We start from the raw sequence: 24,684 nt of genomic DNA on the forward strand, positions 1-24,684 counted from the left end.
CCTGCTCTCCTCTCCCCAGTCAGAATCAGAGTGAGACCTGACAACACTCTGAGACTCAGTACTTTCCACTCTCTCTGTACAAAGAGTGCAAAGAGTGTTTTATCTCTAGCCTCCATAAGGGACCATAGCAAGGAGAACAGCCATGCTAGGAGGCACCAACACTGGGTTGGTGGCTACAGCAGCCCTCCTCTGCCTGCTGCAGGCAGGAACCAACGCAAGGTGGGTCTCACTATCATACTGTATCTCTTGGTCTAATGTCTAGCATCTAACATACTTTTAGTTACTCTCTCTCTATCACTTTCCCTTCTTCTCCAACACACTCCCTCCCTCCCTCCCTCCCTCCCTCCCTCCCTCCCTCCCTCCCTCCCTCCCTCCCTCCCTCCCTCCCTCCCTCCATCCATCCATCCATCCATCCATCCATCCATCCATCTGCCTTGGCATAGGTATCGGACACTGGGGCTCTATGTGTTTGTGTCCCTCTCTCTCTTTTCTGCCCCCTCTTCCCTCCCCTCTCTCTCTCTCTCTCTGGCTGCATCTCAGTCTTTCACTCCTATGATTACTGTCTAAGTCCTTATTATGTCCACATTATTATTAATAATACAAATGCTGAACTTTTGTTTGCAACTTGTTCTCTGATAGCACCATGACATCGAGGTTATGATGTTGATGTATTGACAGGCAAACAAAGTGTTTTACTTTGATATCCATTTCTCTTCCAATGTTTTGATTTGATCCTGATGTTGTTTTTCTTCCTTCAGCATTGAAGGTGACAGCTCATCAGTTACCAGGACAGATGCAGGTGCGAAATAGTTTTAAAAACAAATAATGCTTAGCATTGTTTTGCTGGGTTTTTTTTTCAAACAACACAATGATTGCTAAAGGAGAAATGGGATTTGTCAGTAGAACTAGCAACCTATTCATCAGTCTGGCTTATAGGCTACACTTGTGTGCAGTTCACGTCCTTAATTCCAGTGTCATCCACACCACCATTTTCTTGCTACAGTAACTTTGGAGAAAAACACCTTTATTAAAAGCCAAAACACAGAATAGTGTATTAAACATTATACATTTTCTTTCTTTCTCTCTCTCTCTCTCTCTCTCTCTCTCTCTCTCTCTCTCTCTCTCTCTCTCTCTCTCTCTCTCTCTCTCTCTCTCTCTCTCTCTCTCTCTCAGGGACCTGCACTGTCCACAGCAACCCCCACTACAGCACCTTTGACGGGGCCAACTTCCGCTTCGTGGGACCCTGTACCTACGTCCTGACCCAGGTGTGCTCGCCCTCTGAGACACCCCTGTCCCACTTCAGTGTGGAGGTGGAGAATGAGCTGAGAGGGAACTCCTCCGTGTCTGCTGTTCAGCAGGTCAAGGTGGAAGTGGAGAACCTCAGGGTCTCCCTGCACAAGAGACAAAACCACCGGGTCATGGTGAGTACCGTGTAGGTTGTTATTATAAAATGGGTTATAATGGTTTATTGGTTCTAATCACTTTCACGTGTGATTTTAGTCTTGCAAATTCCAACTGACCACGTTAATGTTAAATAATATAAAATATCCTGACTTTAGTTGTGCTATTTGTAATTGAGTCACTGCATAATAGTGCTAAACTAAGTCACTGGGTCTAAACGTAGATATACAGTGAGCTCCAAAAGTATTGGGACAGTAACATGTTTTGTTGTTGTTTTGGCCCTGTACTCCATCACTTTGGATTTGAAATTATACAATGACTATGAGGTTAAAGTGCAGACTGTTAGCTTTAATTTGAGGGTATTTTCATCTTGTTGTACATAGTCCCCCATTTTAGGGGAACACAAGTATTCGGACAAATTCACTTCTATGTGTATTAAAGTAGTAAAAAGTGAAGTATTTGGTCCCATATTTATAGCACACAATGACTACATCAAGCTTGTGACTACAAATTTGTTGGATGCATTTGCTGTTTGTTTTGGTTGGGTTTCAGATGATTTTGTGCCAAATAGAAATGAATGGTAAATAATGTGTTGTGTCATTTTGGAGTCACTTTTATTGTAAATAAAAACATAATATGTTTCTAAACACTTCTACATTAATGTGGATTCTACCATGATTACGGATAATCCTGAATGAATTGTGAATAATGATGAGTGAGAAAGTTACAGACGCACAAATATCATACCCCCAAGACATGCTAACCCTCTCACCATTACAATAACAGGGTTGGAGGTTGGTGGAAATCCCCATCGACTGAGGATGAGGGGTCACCATTATGTAGATGTATAAAAATGATCCAACCATAAAGTACAAATGATGTTTAATAATACTAAACTAAAGTCATCAATCTGAGTCCAATATGATGTGAATGAATGCAACAGGCCCTATGGGTCTCTGGAGGACCTAGCAAGATAGCGAATCATTGGATCACCGACTCAGTATGACTATAATGTCTACCTTGCACCGTTATGCAATTATTAAGACTAGATGCAAATAGCTAATCCTGGCAATCAGTGTTCTAGCATTAAGTTATTGAGGCCAGCAGATCAGGGATGTCAAGGTGGTACCCAAGCATGTGATATGTGTTTAGTGTATATAACCACTATCAATAGACCTATTGCATTATAGGCTTATAGTCAATCAAAGAATTACTCTGTAAAACGAGGAATGCATTTACTCAATTCAACAATTAGAATGTATTAGTCACAAAATAATTGACAATCAAACAATTACAGTGTACATGAAATACATGATACATTAGAGAATAACGCAGAGTAAGTAACTATCGCCGATAGGTGAAGACTTAAAGTTGTTACACGTGTCTCCAGTTCAGAATAACCTATAAGAGAAAAAACGATATGTGTCTGATACACACAGGAGCTTGGTAGCAAGTTCTCAAAGTATGAACGAATTCACTGCCCTTTTAACCAAATTCAAGTGGGAACGCATCCCCAACCTGAATTAACATTTCTGAGCTCTTTGTTAGTGAAAACAAAAGGCAGGAACAACACACCCAGATTCTAATCTAATCAACTGAATTGGAATGTTCTGACCAGACAACAGGAATGTGCCTGATAACCAATCAACCCAACAAACAATTTCAATCTGTCACTTTAAAAATGCATCAACCAGAAAACATACAATGCAGTTAGACATAACCAAATGTGCAGCTCTTTATGAGCTCTTGAAACAAATCAAACACGAAAATGTAATTCGCACAGTAACATTCATTTAGTCAATTCACATTTTCATCAGTCATCACACGTCTCCTGGTGTCAGTGACCCCAAGACTTCTGGGGGAACATCTCTTCATTGAGATTGCCACAGATATGGTGTGTTTCTCTCCTGTGAAATGCAAATATGCAGCCATTTATGCAGACAATGCCACTGACCCTCTGTAACTTTCTCAATCATCATTATTCATGATTCATTCAGGATTATCCGTAATCATGGTAGCATCCACAATGTAGAAATGTTTAGAAACATACAAAATCATCTGAAACACAATCAAAACAAACAGCAAATGCATCCAACAAATGTGTACAGTCACAAACTTGATGTAGTCATTGTGTGCTATGAGTATAGGACCAAATACTTCACTTTTTACTACTTTAAAATACATATAAGTGAATTTGTCCCAATACTTTTGGTCCCCTAAAATATGGGGACTATGTACAAAAAGTGCTGTAATTTCTAAACAGTTAATCCGATATTGATGAAATACCCTCATAATCATTATATTATTGCAAATCCAAACTGCTGAAGTACAGAGCCAAAACAATAAAACATTTGCCACTGTCCCTATTCTTTTGGAGCTCACTGTATCTGCTGTTTCCATGAACTGATATCTTAAAAAGTATTTACAATACAACTAAGTTCAGATGAGTTCAAAGTTCTGTTACACAATAATGTACAATAATATGAAACCTTATCAGGTTTTTCAAAGTTTTATTAGCCATTAGGGCATTAGTATTTTGTCCCCTATTCCAAAGTATTGAACACCTTGATCCAGTAAATATTTACTACATACTACAATAGATGTGCGAACGGCAAAGAAAGACCAAAGTCTTTCAAGCACACTAATCTGTATCATGTTTTCAGGTCAACGGCATTTGGAGGAAACTCCCTCTGAGCCTCAATGGTGGCACTGTCAACATCCAAGGCAACGCCGCTTCCATCGTTGTGGAGACAAACTTCAACCTTTTTGTATCCTACGACGACGCCGGTGCTGTCCATATCACCGTTCCCGTATCGTACTCCGGTAAAGTCTGTGGCATGTGTGGGAACTTCAACCACCTGAGAGACGATGATTACCGCACACCTGGCAGTTCCGAGGCTGAAGACTCTGCCACATTGGGCCAGAACTGGCAGAGCGAGGCCTGTGACTTGACCGTCGTCCCCCTTGACTGTCAACCAACTGAGGAGGCGCAGTACGCCAGCGAGCCATACTGTGGGATCCCTGGTCTCCAGGCAGGGGCCTTTCTCTGGCTGCCAGTCTGTTCTGGGAGCAGAGAGCTACTTCCGGAGCTGTGTGGCGGGGATGTGTGGAGCGGATGGTGACCTAGAGGTGCTGTGTGAAGCCCTGCAGTCTTACTCTGATATGTGTCTCAAGGCCGGGGTGCTCGTACCAGCCTGGAGGAACTCGACTATGTGTCGTAAGTTGTTTTATGGTTTCCTCTTTTAACCTTCCTGTTGTAGTAAACAGTTTGCTCTTATTAACTGGTGAAGTTGGAGAGAACTTGATGACGATGACGATGATGATGATGATGATGATGATGATGATGATGTTGGTGGTGGTGATGAGAATGATGATAGCCCTCTTTTACACCATGACCAGATTTTTGTCTCATCTCTCTCTCTCTTCCTCCCCCAGCCCTGAAGTGTGGTGCGAACAGCCACTACAATGTCTGTGCTAAGGGCTGCCCTGAGGTCTGCTCCAGCATGGATAATCCAGGGGCATGTGGGAGGTGTGAGGAGAGATGTGTGTGTGACCCAGGCTTCAAGCTCAGCGGGGGAAGTTGTGTACCTGCAGAGGACTGCGGCTGCTGGATGAAGGGAGAACACTATGAAGTAGGGAATGTTAACACGCACACAGACAGACAAACAGACAGACGGACGGACGGACGGACGGACGGACGGACGGACAGACAGAAGCACACACAACACACACACAGAGAATGTTGGTGTTCATCAATCTCTTTTCTTCACCCTTTTCTAGAGAGGAGAGACGTTCATGGAAGGTGAGTGTGATCGTGTGTGCCAGTGTATGGGTGAGGACAGACTCCAGTGTGCTGCTTCCTCCTGCGCGTCCGACGAGGTGTGCAAGGTCAAGGAGGGGGTCAACGGTTGCTTCCTCTCCAACCCGGCCACATGCCACGTCTACGGAGACCCCCACTACATCACCTTCGACGGCAAGGCATACACCTTCCAGGGGGGCTGCAGCTATACCTTGGCCAAGACTTGCGGCGGATACACACCCGTCCAGTTCTCAGTGACGGGCCAGAACTGGAACCCCAAAAACGAGAGCAGTGCCAAGCTGGGCGCAGTGGTTCTGGAGACAAGCGATCTGCATGTGAAGATGCAAAACTACAGTGCCACAGTAAGCATGAAAACTACAAAATTCTGAATAATCTTTCTTTACTTGTTGTGATAACATTAGCATGCATTGCTGACCCACTGGATTCCCACTAAGCCCTCCCCACTGTTCTGTATTGTTTTGGCATGACAGGTCAAATAAACTTTATGTAGACTAGTAGTACAGAATCTAACTATGCCTATCCATTATATGTCTTCATTTGTATTTGTGACAATTCAGTGTACTTTAGTGTCTACAATTTGTCCTGTGATATGGTGGAGACATACAGTACTAGTCAAAAGTTTGGACACACCTACTCATTCAAGGGCTTTTCATTATTTTTACTATTTTCTACATTGTAGAAAAATAGTGAAGACATCAAAACTATGAAATAACACATATGGAATCATGTAGAAACCAAAATAGTGTTAAACAAGATTCTTTAATGTAGCCACCCTTTGTCTTGATGACAGCTTTGCACACTCTTTTTTTCTTATTATTTATAATTGTATATAAATATATATTTTTAGCGGGTGGATCAGCTTTAATATTGCAGATAGACTGTTGCGTCCATCAATGTGATTGTCTGCATCATTTCCAATCACCCATATATTTTGGGGGTAAATCTATATATATACACATACACACACACACACACACACACACATATATATATACAGTTGAAATCAGAAGTTTACATAGACTTAGGTTGGAGTCATTAAAACTCGTTTTTCAACCACTCCACACATTTCTTGTTAACAAACTATAGTTTTGGAAAGTCGGTTAGGACATCTACTTTGTGCATGACACAAGTAGTTTTTTCAACATTTGTTTACAGACAGATTATTTCACTTATAATTCACTGAATCACAATTCCAGTGGGTCAGAAGTTTACATACACCAAGTTGACTGTGCCTTTTAAACAGCTTGGAAAATAACATAAAATGATGTCATGGCTTTAGAAGCTTCTGATAAGCTAATTGACATTATTTGAGTCAATTGGAGGTGTACCTGTGGATATATTTCAAGGCCTACTTTCAAGCTCAGTGCCTGTTTGCTTGACATCATGGGAAAATCAAAATAAATCAGCCAAGACTTCAGAAAGAAATTGTAGACCTCCAAAAGTCTGGTTCATCCTTGGGAGCAATTTCCAAACGCCTGAAGGTACCACGTTCATCTGTACAAACAATAGTACGCAATTATAAACACCATGGGACCACGCAGCCGTCATACCGCTCAGGAAGGAGACGCGTTCTGTCTCCTAGAGATGAACGTACTTTGGTGCGAAAAGTGCAAATCAATCCCAGAACAACAGCAAAGGACCTTGTGAAGATGCTGGAGGAAACAGGTACAAAAGTATCTATATCCACTGTAAATGAGTCCTATATCGACATAACCTGAAAGGCCGCTCAGAAAGGAAGAAGCCACTGCTCCAAAACCGGCATAAAAAAGCCGGACTATGGTTTGCAACAGCACATGGGGAGAAAGATCATACTTTTTGGAGAAATGTCCTCTGATCTGATGGAACAAAAATAGAACTGTTTGGCCGTAATGACCATCGTTATGTTTGGAGGAAAAAGGGGGACGCTTGCAAGCTGAAGAACACCATCCCAACCGTGAAGCATGGGGGAGGCAGCATCATGTTGTGGGGATGCTTTGCTGCAGGAGGGACTCATGCACTTCACAAAATAGATGGCATCATGAGGCAAGAAAATTATGTGGATATATTGAAGAAACATCTCAAGACATCAGTCAGGAAGTTATAGCTTGGTCGCAAATGGGTCTTCCAAATGGACAATGACCCCAAGCATACTTCCAAAGTTGTCGCAAAATGGCTTAAGGACAACAAAGTCAAGGTATTGGAGTGGCCATCACAAAGCCCTGACCTTAAAAAAAGTTTGACCCAAGTTAAACAATTTAAAGGCAATGCTACCAAACACTAATTGAGTGTATGTAAACTTCTGACCTACTGGGAATGTGATGAAAGAAATAAAAGCTGAAATAAATCATTCTCTCTGCTATTATTCTGACATTTCACATTCTTAAAATAAAGTGGTGATCCCAACTGACCTAAGACAGGGAATATTTACCAGGATTAAATGTCAGGAATTGTGAAAACTGATTTTAAATGTATTTGGCTAAGGTGTATGTAAACTTCCAACGTCAACTGTATATATTTATTTTTGCCTTTAAATTGTTTAACTTGGGTCAAACGTTTTGGGTAGCCTTCCACAAGCTTCCCACAATAAGTTAGGTGAATTTTGGCCCATTCCTCCTGACAGAGCTGGTGTAACTGAGTCAGGTTGTAGGCCTCATTGCTCGCATATGCTTTTTCAGTTCTGCCCACAAATTTTTTATAGGCTTGAGGTCAGGGCTTTGTGATGGCCACTCCAATACCTTGACTTTGTTGTCCTGAAGCCATTTGGCCACAACTTTGGAAGTACACTAGGGGTCATTGTCCATTTGGAAGACCCATTTGCGACCAAGCTTTAACTTCTTGACTGATGTCTTGAGATGTTGCTTCAATATATCCACATAATTTTCTTGCCTCATGATGCCATCTATTTTGTGAAGTGCACCAGTCCCTCCTGCAGCAAAGCACCCCCATAACATGATGCTGCCACCCCAATGCTTCACGGTTGGGATGGTGTTCTTCAGCTTGCAATCCTCCCCCTTTTTCCTCCAAATGTAACGATGGTCATTATGGCCAAACATTTAACATTTTTGTTTCATCAGACCAGAGGACGTTTCTTCAAAAAGTACGCTCTTTGTCCCCATGTGCAGTTGCAAACTGTAGTCTGGCTTTTTTATGGTGGGTTTGGAGCAGTGGCATCTTCCTTTCTGAGCGGCCTTTCAGGTTATGTCGATATAGGACTCGTTTTACTGTGGATATAAATACTTTTGTACCTGTTTCCTCCGGCATCTTCACAAGGTCCTTTGCTGTTGTTCTGGGATTGATTTGCACTTTTCGCACCAAAGTACGTTCGTCTCTAGGAAACAGAACGCGTCTCCTTCCTGAAGCAATATGACAGCGGCGTGGTCCCATGGTGTTTATACTTGCATACTATTGTTTGTACAGATGAACGTGGTAGCTTCCGGCGTTTGGAAATTGCTCCCAACGATGAACCAGACTTTTGGAGGTCTACAATTTTCTTTCTGAGGTCTTGGCTGATTTCTTTTGATTTCCCCATGATGTCAAGCAAAGAGGCACTGAGTTTGAAGGTAGGCCTTGAAATACATCCACAGGTACCTCCAATTGACTCAAATAATTTTAATTAGCCTATCAGAAGCTTCTAAAGCCATGACATCATTTTCTGGAATTTTCCAAGCTGTTTAAAGGCACAGTCAACTTAGTGTATGTTAACTTCTAACCCACTGGAATTGTGATACAATGAATTATATGTGAAATAATATGTCTGTAAACAACTGTTGGAAAAATTACTTATGTCATGCACAAAGTAGATGTCCTAACCGACTTTCCAAAACCATAGTTTTTTAACAAGAAATTTGTGGAGTGGTTGAAAAACGAGTTTTAATGACTCCAACCTAAGTGAAATGTAAACTTCCCACTTCAGGTGTATAAACATTCATACATATACACATACATACACATACACACATACATATATACATATATACATATACTCACTTTTTTAAGAATATACCTTCCTTTGTTGTTCCACGCAAAATCTACCAATTGGAGTAAACTAATAAACAATAACACTTAGGCTTCTACTTCCAGCTTATTCATACTATACACATTTTATAGACACAATCTATTTTACAGTAGTTATATTTTCTTTGTTTTTAGTCCTGGCCTTCCTCTATTTCTGATGTCCATCCAGTTTGATTTCTATTTGCCATATATTTGTAACTGTGCTATTTCACAAAAGTTCTGAACCTATATACATTTTACAGACCCCGAATGTTTTACATGTATTATCTTGTTGTTATTAGTCCCACCCATCAGCTCCATTCAGCCCCTCCCATATATCTCTTAAAACACCATCCATATTGGATTTATATTTGCCATATATTTTTCAACTGTGCTGTGATGCTTCACAAAAGTACTGAACCTTTCTATTCTCATAGTTTCTACAGATTGTAAATTAAAGATAAACATTTTTGCTAAAATAATGATTATATTATTGATCGATTGACTATGACTTTTCAAATCACCCAGTATTGCTATCTGTAGCGTTAGCTCTAGGTAAATGTTGCAATACTTCAGACATTCCTGGACCTGTGACCAAAAACGAGCTACCAAAATAAATGGTCTAATGACTCTGCATCCTGGGAAGATTGTATCCCCCATATATAACACACTCTTGGCATTCTCTCAACCAGATTCACCTGGAATGCTTTTCCAACAGTCTTGAAGGCGTCCCCACATATGCTAAACACTTGTTGGCTGCTTTTCCTTCACTCTGCGGTACAACTCATCCCAAACCATCTCAATTGGGTTGAAGTCGGGTGATTGTGGAGGCCAGGTCATCTGATTCTTGGTCAAATAGCCATTACACAGCCTGGAGGTGTGTTGGGTCATTGTCCTGTTGAAAACAAATGATAGTCCCACTAAGCTCAAACCAGATGGGATGGCAAATTGCTGCACAATGCTGTGGTAGCCATGCTGGTTAAGTGTGCCTTGAATTCTAAATAAATCACTGACAGTGTCACCAGTAAAGCACCCCCACACCATCACACCTCCTCCATGCTTCACGGTGGGAACCACACATGCAGAGATCATCGGTTCACCTACTCTGCATCTCACAAAGACACGGCTGTTGGAACCAAAAACAGCAAATTTAGACTCAACAGACCAAAGGACAGATTTCCACCGGTCTGAAGTCCTTTGCTCGTGTTTCTTGGTCCAAGCAAGTCTCTTCTTGTTATTGGTGTCGCTTGTTAGTGGTTTCTTTGCAGCAATTCAACCATGAAGGCCTGATTCACGCAGTCCCCTCTGAACAGTTGATGTTGAGATATGTCTGTTACTTGAACTCTGTGAAGCATTTGTTTGGGCTGCAATTTCTGAGGCTGGTAACTCTAATGAACTTATCCTCTGCAGCAGAGGTAACTCTGGGTCTTCCTTTCCTGTGGCGGTCCTCATGACAGCCAGTTTCATCATAGCATTTGATCGTTTTTGCGACTGCACTTGAAGAAACTTTCAAAGTTCTTGAAATGTTATGGATTGAATGACCTTCGTGTCTTGAAGTAATGATGAGCTGTTCTTGCCATATTTGAGCTGTTCTTGCCATAATATGGACTTGGTCTTTTACCAAATAGGGCTATCTTCTGTATAACACCCCTACCTTGTCACAACACAACTGATTGTCCCAAACGCATTCATTAACTTTTAACAAGGCACACCTGTGTCACGCTCGTCGTTAGAAATAGCGGACCAAAACGCAGCAGGTATGTGTATACTCATCCTCTTTATTTACGGGAAAAGAAGGAAAAACCAAACAAACACATATACAAAAATAACAAAACGATGAACGACAAAATAACAGTCTGGCAAGGCACACAGCTAAACACAGAACAATCTCCCACAAACACACAGACAAACACACCTAACTAATATAGGACTTCCAATCAAAGGCAACACCACACAGCTGCCTTCAATTGGAAGTCCACCCCAATTAACTCTACACAGAAACACACTTACTAGACTACACATAGAAATACATAAACATAGACCATAAACCAAAAACCCGGAAATACTAAATCAAACACCCTTTTACCAAAACACCACCCCGGACCACATAAAACAAATACCCTCTGCCACATCCTGACCAAACTACAATAACAATTAACCCTTATACTGGCCAGGACGTGACAGTACCCCCCCCTTAAAGGTGCTAACCTTTAAAAAAAATAAAAAAAATAAAAACAACCCCAAACAACAAAACAAAAATTCCCCTCTACTAAAAGGGAGGGAAGAGACAGGAGCTGGAAACCCAGGGCTATGGAGGCGCACAGGCGGTCTTGACGGTGGCTGCCGTCAACGACGGCACTGTGCTATACCCCCCCCCCTCCCCAACCCACCTATATCAGGAGGTGGCTCCGGTTCTGGCCGTTCCAGGCAGTCGGGCCACTCTGGCAGCTCGGGGCAGTCGGGGCAGTCTGGCAGCTCGGGACAGACTGGGCAGTCTGGCGGCTCGGGACAGTATGGGCAGTCTGGCGGCTCGGGACAGTCTGGGCAGTCTGGCGGCTCGGGGCAGTCTGGGCAGTCTGGCGGCTCGGGGCAGTCTGGGCAGTCTGGCGGCTCGGGGCAGTCTGGGCAGTCTGGCGGCTCGGGGCTGTCTGGCGGCTCGGGGCAGTCCGGCCAGTCCGGCGGCTCGGGGCAGTCCGGCCAGTCCGGCGGCTCGGGGCAGTCCGGCCAGTCCGGCGGCTCGGGGCAGTCCGGCCACTCCGGCGGTTCGGGGCAGTCCGGCCACTCCGGCGGTTCGGGGCAGTCCGGCCACTCCGGCGGTTCGGGGCAGTCCGGCCACTCCGGCGGTTTGGGGCAGTCCGGCCACTCCGGCGGTTCGGGGCAGTCCGGCCACTCCGGCGGTTCGGGGCAGTCCGGCCACTCCGGCGGTTCGGGGCAGTCCGGCCACTCCGGCGGTTCGGGGCAGTCTGGTGACTGTTGACTGGCGGGCAGCTCTGGTGACTGTTGACTGGCGGGCAGCTCTGGTGACTGTTGACTGGCGGGCAGCTCTGGTGACTGTTGACTGGCGGGCAGCTCTGGTGACTGTTGACTGGCGGGCAGCTCTGGTGACTGTTGACTGGCGGGCAGCTCTGGTGACTGTTGACTGGCGAGGCTGGGTTTACGCACTTGAAACCTGGTGCGTGGTGCTGGTACTGGGCGTACCAGATTGGGAACACGCACCTCCAGGCTAGTGCGGGGAGCGGGAACAGGACGAGTCGGACTGGGTTGACGCACTTCCGGGTCCGCACGAGAGACAGGAGCTGGATGCCCAGGGCTATGGAGGCGCACAGGCGGTCTTGATCTTACCTCCTGCACAACACGTCCTGGATGGATGGAACTAGTAGCCCTGCACGAGCGGGGTGCTTGTACAGGGCGGACTGGGTTGTGCAGGGGCCTGATGGTAGCCGTGCGTAGAGCGGGAGTTGGGTAGCCTGGTCCTCGGAGGCGTACCGGCGACCAGATGCACTGCGCAGGCATCCTCCTACCAGGCTGGATGCCCGCTCTAGCACGGCACCTGTGAGGGGCTGGAATAACGCGCACCGGACTGTGCGTGCGTATGGGTGTGAGAGTGCGCTCCTCAGCGAAACATGGCGCTCTCCACCTCATACGCTCCTCCATATAACCACGGGTAGCTGGCTTCCGGCTCTTCCTAGGCCTAGCCAAACTACCCGTGTGCCCCCCCAAAAAAAAATCTTCGGGGTGCCTCTCGTGCTTCTCCCTCAGCGCGTCCAAGGCCTCGTACCTCCGCCTCTCTGCCTTGGCTGCCTCAATTTCCCACTGCGGGCGGCGATAATCCCCAGCCTGGTGCCAAGGTCCAGCCCCGTCCAGAACTTCCTCCCAGGTCCATATCTCCCGCCAGTCCAACTCGAAGTCCCTTTTCTTCTGCTGCTTGGTCCTGTGTTGGTGGGAGATTCTGTCACACTCGTCGTTACAAATGGCGGACCAAAACGCAGCAGGTATGTGTATACTCATCCTCTTTATTTACGGGAAAAGAAGGAAAAACCAAACAAACACGTATACAAAAATAACAAAACGATGAACGACAAAATAACAGTCTGGCAAGGCACACAGCTAAACACAGAACAATCTCCCACAAACACACAGACAAACACACCCAACTAATATAGGACTTCCAATCAAAGGCAACACCACACAGCTGCCTTCAATTGGAAGTCCACCCCAATTAACTCTACATAGAAACACACTTACTAGACTACACATAGAAATACATAAACATAGACCATAAACCAAAAACCCGGAAATACTAAATCAAACACCCTTTTACCAAAACACCACCCCGGACCACATAAAACAAATACCCTCTGCCACGTCCTGACCAAACTACAATAACAATTAACCCTTATACTGGCCAGGACGTGACAACCTGTTAATTGAAATGCGTTCCAGATGACTACCTCATGAAGCTGGTTGAGAGAATGGCAAGAGTGTGCAAAGCTGTCATCAAGGCAAATGGTGGCTACTTTGAAGAATATAAAATATAAAATATATTTTGATTTGTTTAACACTTTTTGGGTTACTACATGATTCCATATGTGTTATTTCATAGTTTTGATGTCTTCACTATTTTTCTACAATGTAGAAAATAGTAAAAATAAAGAAAAACCCTTGAATGAGTAGGTGTGTCCAAACTTTTGACTGGTACTGTACATTACTCCAACAACAATTCCATTTAATTCAGTTCTACTGTCATCTATTTTACTTGGCTCCACTCTACCTTACTCTACTCTACCCTTCCCTACTCTCCACTGTAGGTGAACCATGTTTGGCAGCATCTTCCTGTTACAGTAAACGGCACATACGGCGAGGTGAAGCTGTACAAGAAGAAGCAGTACACTGTCATGGAGACGACTTTTGGCCTCCGGATGCTGCTGGACGACCAGAGCAGGCTTTTCCTGCAGCTGGACGAGCGCTACAAGGGTAAGATGTGCGGCCTTTGTGGTACCTACTCCGACGACCAGGGGGATGACTTCCTGACCCCTAACGGCACCAAACCCGAGACTAACGTGGTCACGTTCGCCAACAGCTGGAGAGTGAATAGTTCAGAAGACGATCGGTGAGTGGGTTAATTGTTTTAAACCATAACGGTAACGTACAAAGGTCATTCGGTTTGACCATATCCGGTGCATAATCTGAAATGCGGATCCGTTGTTGTGTCATCAACACTATTCTATGAACAAATCCAGTCCACCACTGATCTCCTCTCCTTTCCCTTCTACCCTAGATGTGTTGCCTCCCCCCCTGCCCCCCAACCATGTGACTCCCATTTGGACGAACAGGGCTACCGGGAGTGTTCCAAACTGCTGAGCGAAGCCTTCAAGCCCTGCCACCCCTTCGTCCACCCCACACCCTACATCGACAGCTGTATGTCCGACCACTGTGCCTCCGGCGGGAACATGCATGTGACATGTGACTCCCTGAGGTCCTATGTGACCACCTGCGAAGTGGCCAATGTGACCCTGCCTCCCTGGTGGAATGACACCGCCTGTGGTGAGTGTTTTTTGATGGTGTTGTTTTCGTAATGATGATGATGATGGATTGGGTTTAGAGGCAATCTTTAGGTTTTAATCTAATTTGTATTTGGTTATGGACCCACTACTACGGTGAGGCTATCCTAATATGAACGCCGTACCATGATTGTATGGAGTTTGCTCACCCCATCCATCATTGTACACTTAGCTTTTTGCTGTAGTCTTGAGCTTGGATCCTTCATTCCTTACTCCATTCTTCTTTTCCTTCCCCTCTTTCATCCCTAATTCCTGCCCTTTTTTTCCTCCTCCCCTCCGCCCTACTTCTCTTACATTGCCCTCCCTCACATCCACCTGAACCTGAGGCTTGTCCAATGTGTTCCTGTGAAAAACCTTGCTGTCTGTCTTATCATTGTAGATAGTCTACCTGGCCCTCCCACAATACCACCAGTTACTACACCTGACAAGGAACGTAAGAACCTTGACCACATTATTTTTGTATCAAATTGATCAATGGCAGCATTTCCATGCCTTTTATACCTGCTGGTTAATTTGATGACAGTTTTTTCTATGGTTCTGCCTCCTACAGTTTGTCCTCTAGACTGCAACTTTGACAACAGCGAGTGTGGGTGGGAGCAAATTATTCAGGACAGTTTTGATTGGAGGAGACTGAGAGGCCCAACCCCATCTGACCTCACAGGGCCAACCCAGGACCATACCACAGGAGGTGAGAGGTTACATGGTTGTGACAAAAAAATATCTTACACACCCAGATCCAATCTCAATGTTCAAATGTGCATCAGTCACTGTTTCTGAGATTGCACATTATTCAATGAATGCGTCAATACATGGTTGTAGCCTTTCGACTTGTACAGATAGTGATATATAAATACCTGTCTACATAGAAGATACCATAGACACCATGGAAGCAAGCCATTTCAGAACTAATATGCTGTGAGTCGTGATGTTAAAGAGTGTCTGTGTGTGTTTGTTGGTCAGGTGGCTCCTACATGTACATTGAGGGTGACGGTGTTTACCACGGAGACTCTGCCCGTATGATGAGCCCTAAGTGCCAAAACGGGCCAGGCCGATACTGCCTGCGCTTCTGGTACCACATGTACGGACAGGCCACAGCCATGGCTCTCAATGTCTACCAGCTTGACCAGCACAACAGAAACAAAAAACTGTGGTCCAAAGCCAACAACCAGGGCTCCACATGGTATCCGGCAGAAGTGGATATTATAATCGATGGGTCATTCAAGGTAGGAGAAGGTCACAGAGGTTTTAGAGGGTTAACTAGTGTGAAAAGATTGTGATTTTATAAAAAGAGGGGAGATTGTTTTTCATCCAACACAAAAGGTCTCTGTTTCAGATCATTATGGAGGGAATACGAGGCTCTGACCCTCGGTCTGATGTGGCATTTGATGACGTCTCCATCCACTATGAATCATGCTCAGGTGAGCTTTTAATTATCATAGGGACACATGCTTTATCTAATCCCTGAATGTCAGATAAGAAAACGTTCACCCTTTATGACCAATGCCATTCCTTTGCTTCCTCTGGCAGGGTCTTCGATTGGTGCTATAAGTGGAGCTTCAGTTCCTTCCTCAGTTGATGGAGGAGTTGCCCCACACCCAGGTACATAACATCTATAGACACATTTTGTTATGGAAAGATATTTCAGAATAATATGTTACAATTTCAGACTCATGTTGACATTTACAAATGTTCCCAATGTTCAGTCTGCAACCTTGATTGCGCTTTCGAGCAGGACCTTTGCGGTTTTACCCAGCTGATGACAGACGTTTTTGATTGGACAAGGCACAGTGGCTCCACCCCCACTGTCATGACTGGGCCATCAGCTGACCACACAAAAGGAAGTAGGTGTTCGTAGAATGTGTTTGGCTTGACAGTCACTGGACGCAGGTTTCAGTCCCGGTCGGGGCTACCGCCTGAATGTGCACCAATATGCTTATTGTTGGGCATTGTAATGCTTTTTAATGCATTGTAATGGTGGAAAAATTCAGAAACTCAAACAACGGACTTGAAAGTCCAAATTGGATTGAAAGACTTACCCTCAACTATTCTTTTTGCTCAATTAACTGCAATTGCTATATCGTTAGACCTACACCCTTACATAAACACTCTGACCTTTCCCATTGCTGTTATAACCCCTAATAAAATCTAAAGGAATTTCATGTGACCCCATCTCTTTTTTTCCCCTTTTTCAATCTTGTCTTATTGCTGCAACTCCCCAACGGGCTCGTGAGGCAAAGGTTGAGTCAATGGTCCTCTGAAACATGACCCGCCTAACCGCGCTTGTTAACACCCGGGATCGAACCCGGGTCTGTATTGACGCCTAGAAGCACTGTGATGCAGTGCCTTAGAATGCTGCGCCACTCAGGAGGCCCTGTGACCCCAGCTCTAATCTTATCTAATCTACTCTCACCTATAATCTGCAGGTCCATTTGGTCACTACTTGTACATCGAGGCCAACAGTGTGTCTAGCGGAGACATGGCTCGCCTCCTTAGCTCTGAGTGTTCTGACCCTGGTCCTCAGTGTCTGCAGTTCTGGTACCACATGTCTGGCTCGGCCGAGACCATGGGTCTGCATGTCTACCTGCTCCAGGGCCGCTACGTGGATGGGGTGTGGGGGAAGAGGAACAACCAGGGAGACTCATGGCAACGGGCTCAGGTGGATCTGATGACCACTGGACCTTTCCAGGTAGTGATGTGACCTTGGTCTTGGTGTAGCCCCTGGCCTTTTCCACCCTGTATGTTGTAATTTAAAGACTAGCTCGGACTTGTGTACTACCGTTCATCCAGAGGTCCTTTTGACAAAATGTGTTTACTTTACCTGTTTGTTATATATCAATTTGCTATTATGAATTTTTCCCCTTGGCTATTACTTTGATCTCAGATCATCTTCGAGGGCCACAGAGGCACCACTGATCAGTCCGACGTGACTATAGATGATGTATCTCTGCATCGTGGACGTTGTGCAGGTAAGGGTCACTCCCTCTATAGTTCATATTGGTCAAAAACACAACCATGTTTGGGGTCATTGTCATAATTTGGATATTATTTTATCTTCTAGACTTGATTAAGCCACCAACACCAACAGAGAAACCTGTACTCCCTCCAGTGGACAAGTCCACCACTGCACCAGCTCCAATTGCTACAAGACCTGAACCACCCACAACAACTAGGCCACAACCACCAACAACTGATAGACCAGAAACACCAAGACCAACAACTGATAGACCAGAAACACCAAGACCAACAACTGATAGACCAGAAACACCAAGACCAACAACTGAAAGACCAGAAACACCAAGACCAACAACTGAAAGACCACGACCACCTAGACCAACAACTGATAGACCAGAAACACCAAGACCAACAACTGAAAGACCACGACCACCTAGACCAACAACGGATAGACCAGAAACACCAAGACCAACAACTGATAGACCAGAAACACCAAGACCAACAACTGAAAGACCAGAAACACCAAGACCAACAACTGATAGACCAGAAACACCAAGACCAACAACTGATAGACCAGAAACACCAAGACCAACAACTGATAGACCAGAAACACCAAGACCAACAACTGAAAGACCAGAAACACCAAGACCAACAACTGATAGACCAGAAACACCAAGACCAACAACTGATAGACCAGAAACACCAAGACCAACAACTGATAGACCAGAAACACCAAGACCAACAACTGATAGACCAGAAACACCAAGACCAACAACTGATAGACCAGAAACACCAAGACCAACAACTGAAGGACCACGACCACCTAGACCAACAACTGATAGACCAGAAACACCAAGACCAACAACTGATAGACCAGAAACACCAAGACCAACAACTGATAGACCAGAAACACCAAGACCAACAACTGATAGACCAGAAACACCAAGACCAACAACTGATAGACCAGAAACACCAAGACCAACAACTGAAGGACCACGACCACCTAGACCAACAACTGATAGACCAGAAACACCAAGACCAACAACTGATAGACCAGAAACACCAAGACCAACAACTGATAGACCAGAAACACCAAGACCAACAACTGATAGACCAGAAACACCAAGACCAACAACTGATAGACCAGAAACACCAAGACCAACAACTGATAGACCAGAAACACCAAGACCAACAACTGATAGACCAGAAACACCAAGACCAACAACTGCAAGACCAGAAACACCAAGACCAACAACTGATAGACCAGAAACACCAAGACCAACAACTGAAAGACCAGAAACACCAAGACCAACAACTGATAGACCAGAAACACCAAGACCAACAACTGCAAGACCAGAAACACCAAGACCAACAACTGATAGACCAGAAACACCAAGACCAACAACTGATAGACCAGAAACACCAAGACCAACAACTGAAGGACCAGAAACACCAAGACCAACAACTGAAGGACCACGACCACCTAGACCAACAACTGAAAGACCACGACCACCTAGATCAACAACTGAAAGACCACGACCACCTAGACCAACAACTGATAGACCAGAAACACCAAGACCAACAACTGCAAGACCAGAAACACCAAGACCAACAACTGAAAAACCACGACCACCTAGACCAACAACTGAAAGACCACGACCACCCAGACCAACAACTGAAAGACCAGAAACACCAAGACCAACAACTGAAAGACCAGAAACACCAAGACCAACAACGGATAGACCAGAAACACCAAGACCAACAACTGATAGACCAGAAACACCAAGACCAACAACTGAAAGACCAGAAACACCAAGACCAAGAACTGAAAGACCAGAAACACCAAGACCAACAACTGCAAGACCAGAAACACCAAGACCAACAACTGAAAGACCAGAAACACCAAGACCAACAACTGCAAGACCAGAAACACCAAGAACAACAACTGCAAGACCAGAAACACCAAGACCAACAACTGAAGGACCAGAAACACCAAGACCAACAACTGCAAGACCAGAAACACCAAGACCAACAACTGAAAGACCAGAAACACCAAGACCAACAACTGATAGACCAGAAACACCAAGACCAACAACTGCAAGACCAGAAACACCACGACCAACAACTGAAAGACCAGAAACACCAAGACCAACAACTGATAGACCAGAAACACCAAGACCAACAACTGCAAGACCAGAAACACCACGACCAACAACTGCAAGACCAGAAACACCAAGACCAACAACTGAAAGACCAGAAACACCAAGACCAACAACTGATAGACCAGAAACACCAAGACCAACAACTGAAAGACCAGAAACACCAAGACCAACAACTGAAAGACCAGAAACACCAAGACCAACAACTGAAAGACCACAACCACCTAGACCAACAAATGAAAGACGAAGACCACCTAGACCAACAACTGAAAGACTACGACCACCTAGACCAACAACTGAAAGACCACGACCACCAAGACCAACAACTGAAAGACCACGACCACCCACCACAGCAAGACCAAGTAAGTCTTTGTGTCCTTCGATAACACAAGTTACAATCTTCATTCATCACATACCCCTCCTTTAAAACAAGTTTTATACAATCTGTCTTTTCCAAATGGAAAAACACTAAGTACAAGGGAAATGTAATCTCTGTACTCACAGTCAGTGTGATACATATTCTTTACACTCAACATCGTATTTGTTATTTTCTCTCTAGCGCCATCTTGCCTGAAGAACAGCCATTACATCTCCTGCATCTCCGCCTGCCAGCCCACCTGTAAGCACCTCCACGGCCCGCCCGACTGCCGTGCTGACGAGCCCTGTGTACAGGGTTGTGTATGTGACGACGGCTTTGTTCTCAAACAGAGGGTGTGTGTGCCCATCCAGCAGTGTGGCTGTGTGGGCAGCAATGGCAACAGTCATAACGTGAGTAACCCAGCACAAAATTCTGTTTTTAGATGTAGCTACCTAGTTATATGTGTAACAAGTGCAGTGTAATTTCTTTAATGATGTATTTCAGTTTAAAGAGAACTGGTACACTGAGCACTGCCATCAAAAGTGTGAGTGTGATGAAGACGATGGTGTGGGGGAGATTGACTGCGATGATGAAAATGGGTGTGATGAGGATACCGTCTGTTTTCAGAATGAAGCCGGACAGTATTTCTGCAAGTCAACAGGTATAGGCCACACTTGACTGGTTCAATGGGCTGGAAAAATGTTTTCCCATGCTACAGACGGCTATATCTTACTCCAGGCCCATTGCACTATTTCTGGGATTTAATTTTTTTTTTAAAGAAGTTATATATTAATATATTAAATTATTTTAATTGTCATTTTTAGGGGGTGCTGCAGCACCCTCAGCACCCCTAATTCCCGCGGCTATGCCTACGCACTAATGATGCACTAATGATGATGATGTCCCTACTGTTGCCTTCCAGACTTCAGCGAGTGCTCTATCAATGGAGAGCCAGAGTACAGAACTTTTGACAACATGAAGCACGACTTTGAGGGCAGAAACTCCTACATTCTGGTCCAGACCACAGGCCTGTCCAAGAACCAGCCAGACGTCTACATCGAGGCCATCATTGAGATCGTCAACCAGGATGGTGTTGACAGTCATGGTGACAGTAGGCATGGTGACAGTAGTCATGGTGACAGCAATGACGAGGATGACAAGCATAAAGACAGCAAGGAAAGGGACAGCAATGAAGACAGCCATGATCACAGCAAAGAGAACGACAACCGTCTGCGACTCAGAGGACTGAAGATCAGAGTCTATAACCACACAGTGGAGTTCAGAAACAACAGGAAACTTGTTGTAAGTATTCTGGACATATACGTTACGTAAAATGGCAAGTACAGTATAAAGCAATTCATAGCCTGTACTTCTCTTTATACATTATTTATAGCGGTCTTTCTAGGGTTTTTCATTCTCAGCATTTTGTAATCAGTTGCCCCATGTCATATTGAACATCTCTCTAAAACATTATCTCTGTCTAGGTGTTAGAATTGTTACAAATCAAATTGTATTGGTCACATACACATGATTAGCAGATGTTATTGCGGGTGTAGTGAAATGCTTGTGCTTCTAGCTCTGACAGTGCAGTACTATCTAACAGGTAATATCTAACAAATTACACAACATACAGTATACCCAATACACACAAATCTCAGTAGAAATGAATTAAGACTATATACATACAGTATGGACGAGCGATGTCAGAGCGGAACGGACTAGGACACAGTAGAATTGTATAGCAAAATCAGTATATACATATGAGATGAGTAATGCCAGATATGTCAGCATTATTAAGTGAATGAGATACCGTACAATAGTATAGAAAACAGTAAATACACATGAGATGTGTGAGCGCGTGTGGCAAAACCATGCACAGCCCATTGGGAGGGCAGGTGCTCAAAATAAAAAAGGCAAACAAAAACTATATTTGACTTGATTTAATTTAAGTTTGTTCCGTTGCTGACATCTGCCTCTTACTAACAAGCAGTCAGATTGCCCCATTCTTTGTCCCTAACAGTGGGAAACAGATCCAACTCTAAAGTAGCCTCCTACCAGTATTCACGTCTCCCCGTCTGGTGCCTGCAGCCGGTAGCCACTGCATGCAAGTCAGACGAGTGCAATCTGGGGCGGGAAGGCAGGGAGGGGTATAATATTCTGAGATTCAAGAGTTTAAGAAATTATCTAGATTGATGTGCAATTCGTTACATTTAAAATTTTAACAAAAAATCAAGAGACTCAAAATAAAATTCAAAAGTAATTCCAAAAATCCACAATCTGCAAGGGCACTTTTTCATAGGAGGGCAAAAGGGCAGTCGCTCGGCACTGGTTGAGCCTTATCTGTGCAGTATCAAATAAATGGTTCATGACAGGGTTGTAGTACACTCTGAACTTCAGAGGAATGCAGGACTAGTCATATATAATATTTTCACTTCTTTCGCTTGTTCTCTTTCTCTTTCTCTCCCTCTCTCTAGCTGGACGGTAGGAGCACCCATGCCCCTGTCTCACCAGCAGGTGGTCTGAGGATTCTGGAGCGTTCCTCTCGTATCTACCTGAAGACAGACTTCGGCCTCTCCGTGGAGTTTGATGGAGACAGCAGAGCAGGTAACACCACTGTTATAGTACAGCCAAAGGAGAGTTTAAATAAGTGGTATCTCAGTAGTCGCTCTAATGATAGGACAGCAAGACAGCTGTACAGACCACACAATATGGCTTTATCTGTGTACAAAGAATATAATCATAATATTATCGGCATCATTGACACCTTTTTTCATATCTTGGTGAAAATGTGTTAACAAGACAACATATCAATCCAAACACATCTGTGTAATGTTTACGATATGCTATAGATGTGCAATGTATGCTTTATGATATGCAGTAAACTGCTTTATGGTATACGGTAAATTGCCTTATGATATGCAGTAAACTGCTTTATGATATGCAGTAAACTGCTTTATGACATACAGTAAACTGCTTTATGATATACAGTAAACTGCTTTATGATATGCAGTAAACTGCTTTATGACATACAGTAAACTGCTTTATGACATACAGTAAACTGCTTTATGATATACATTAAACTGCTTTATGATATACAGTAAACTGCTTTATGATGTAAACTGCTTTATGATATGCGGTCAACTGCTTTCTGATATGCAGTAAACTGCTTTTGATATATAGTAAACTGCTTTATGACATGCGGTAAACTGCTTTATGATATAAACTGCTTTATACTATACAGTAAACTGCTTTATGATATACAGTAAACTGCTTTATGATATGCAGTAAACTGCTTTATGATATGCAGTAAACTGCTTTATGTATTGCAGTAAACTGATATCCATGTGCTTACTTTCTGTAGAGATCATCCTGCCCCACACCTACAAGAGGAGGGTGGGCGGCCTGTGTGGCAACTTTGACGGCAAGAAGAAGAACGATATGATGAAGCCCGACGGTAACCAGGCCAAGAGCATCAAGGAGTTCAGAGAGAGCTAGAGAGTGACGAAGGACAGACTGAGCATAACATGGAAGTATGTAGTCACAGAAACCAGTACTAGCTACCACTACCATGTTATTGTCTGCCATATCTTGTGTGGAGTGTATAGTACGGCATCCATATTAGGATCTCCCCCAGTTGTCACTCCTTATTTAACTTTTTTAGAATTTCAAGTTTCACTTGAATTATCGCTGTACCAAGCAGAGAGATTTGATTTATCGGGGAACAATGCTAGTCATTCTTATTTTTTATTAATTGCATATGTTACATATTTAAAGAGCACCAACGCCAAGACTGACTGCTCGTTCTTTTATGTTTTCATCTTCCCTTCGTAACGTTGTCTATGGCCAGTGACCTGACCTCCATGCATCAAGACCATTGATTGTGTAATATTCTTCTCATAGGCAGACACTTTCCTTCCTACAATGGACACAGTGTATTTGAAAGTACTTGGGTTAAACAAAAAAAGCTTGGGTTTTTGTGGACTGTATGGAAACTTGATCAATGAAGTATTCTACTTCTTCTATATGACTGTTGGTTTAAATCCTGTTGTTACTGTGGCTTATGACCCACCTGTATGCCTTCTGAGATCTCTTTCAGTCTTACTGTAGGTTCTTTGCACAGTTCACCTAGTGTATGAATCAATGTACACAAGTTACATATTTGTGTATTACTGCTAATGTGTACTATATATTCAAAAGCCCACATTCCTTTAGCTTTAGGCTGATGTCCAATAGTTCAGTGACTGTAATGTGCAATATTACTGTATGATAATAGAAAACTATGTAAACGAAGGATGCAAGTGTTTTAGCTGATGTTTTATCCCACTGAATGTATGTTTTATTTCTTGAATTATATATCTATGATTGATATGAATTTTATGAGATCTTATAAATAATAAATAATTATTCACACTGCACCGATTGTGTATGTGTTGAAAGCAATAGGGAAGTCCAGTTTAAATA

General features: G+C 43.9%; 1 protein-coding gene across 1 annotated transcript; it reads left to right on the forward strand.

Annotated features, from left to right (window-relative positions):
* On the forward strand, positions 1-24,638 carry LOC106599527 (zonadhesin-like). The gene is given in 24 exon segments (XM_045714626.1): positions 1-219; positions 759-799; positions 1,174-1,421; positions 4,065-4,415; positions 4,417-4,618; positions 4,837-5,033; positions 5,182-5,562; positions 14,002-14,303; positions 14,472-14,737; positions 15,134-15,187; positions 15,305-15,442; positions 15,715-15,977; positions 16,088-16,172; positions 16,282-16,353; positions 16,458-16,595; positions 17,178-17,440; positions 17,636-17,720; positions 17,813-18,685; positions 18,716-20,227; positions 20,425-20,633; positions 20,728-20,884; positions 21,146-21,525; positions 22,698-22,827; positions 23,585-24,638. Coding segments are annotated over 24 exon segments (6,558 nt in total). The 5' UTR covers positions 1-142; the 3' UTR covers positions 23,719-24,638.
* Positions 24,639-24,684: the final 46 nt, after the last annotated feature.

This window comes from Salmo salar, chromosome ssa03 (assembly GCF_905237065.1).
Source record: "Salmo salar chromosome ssa03, Ssal_v3.1, whole genome shotgun sequence".
NCBI lineage: Eukaryota > Metazoa > Chordata > Actinopteri > Salmoniformes > Salmonidae > Salmo > Salmo salar.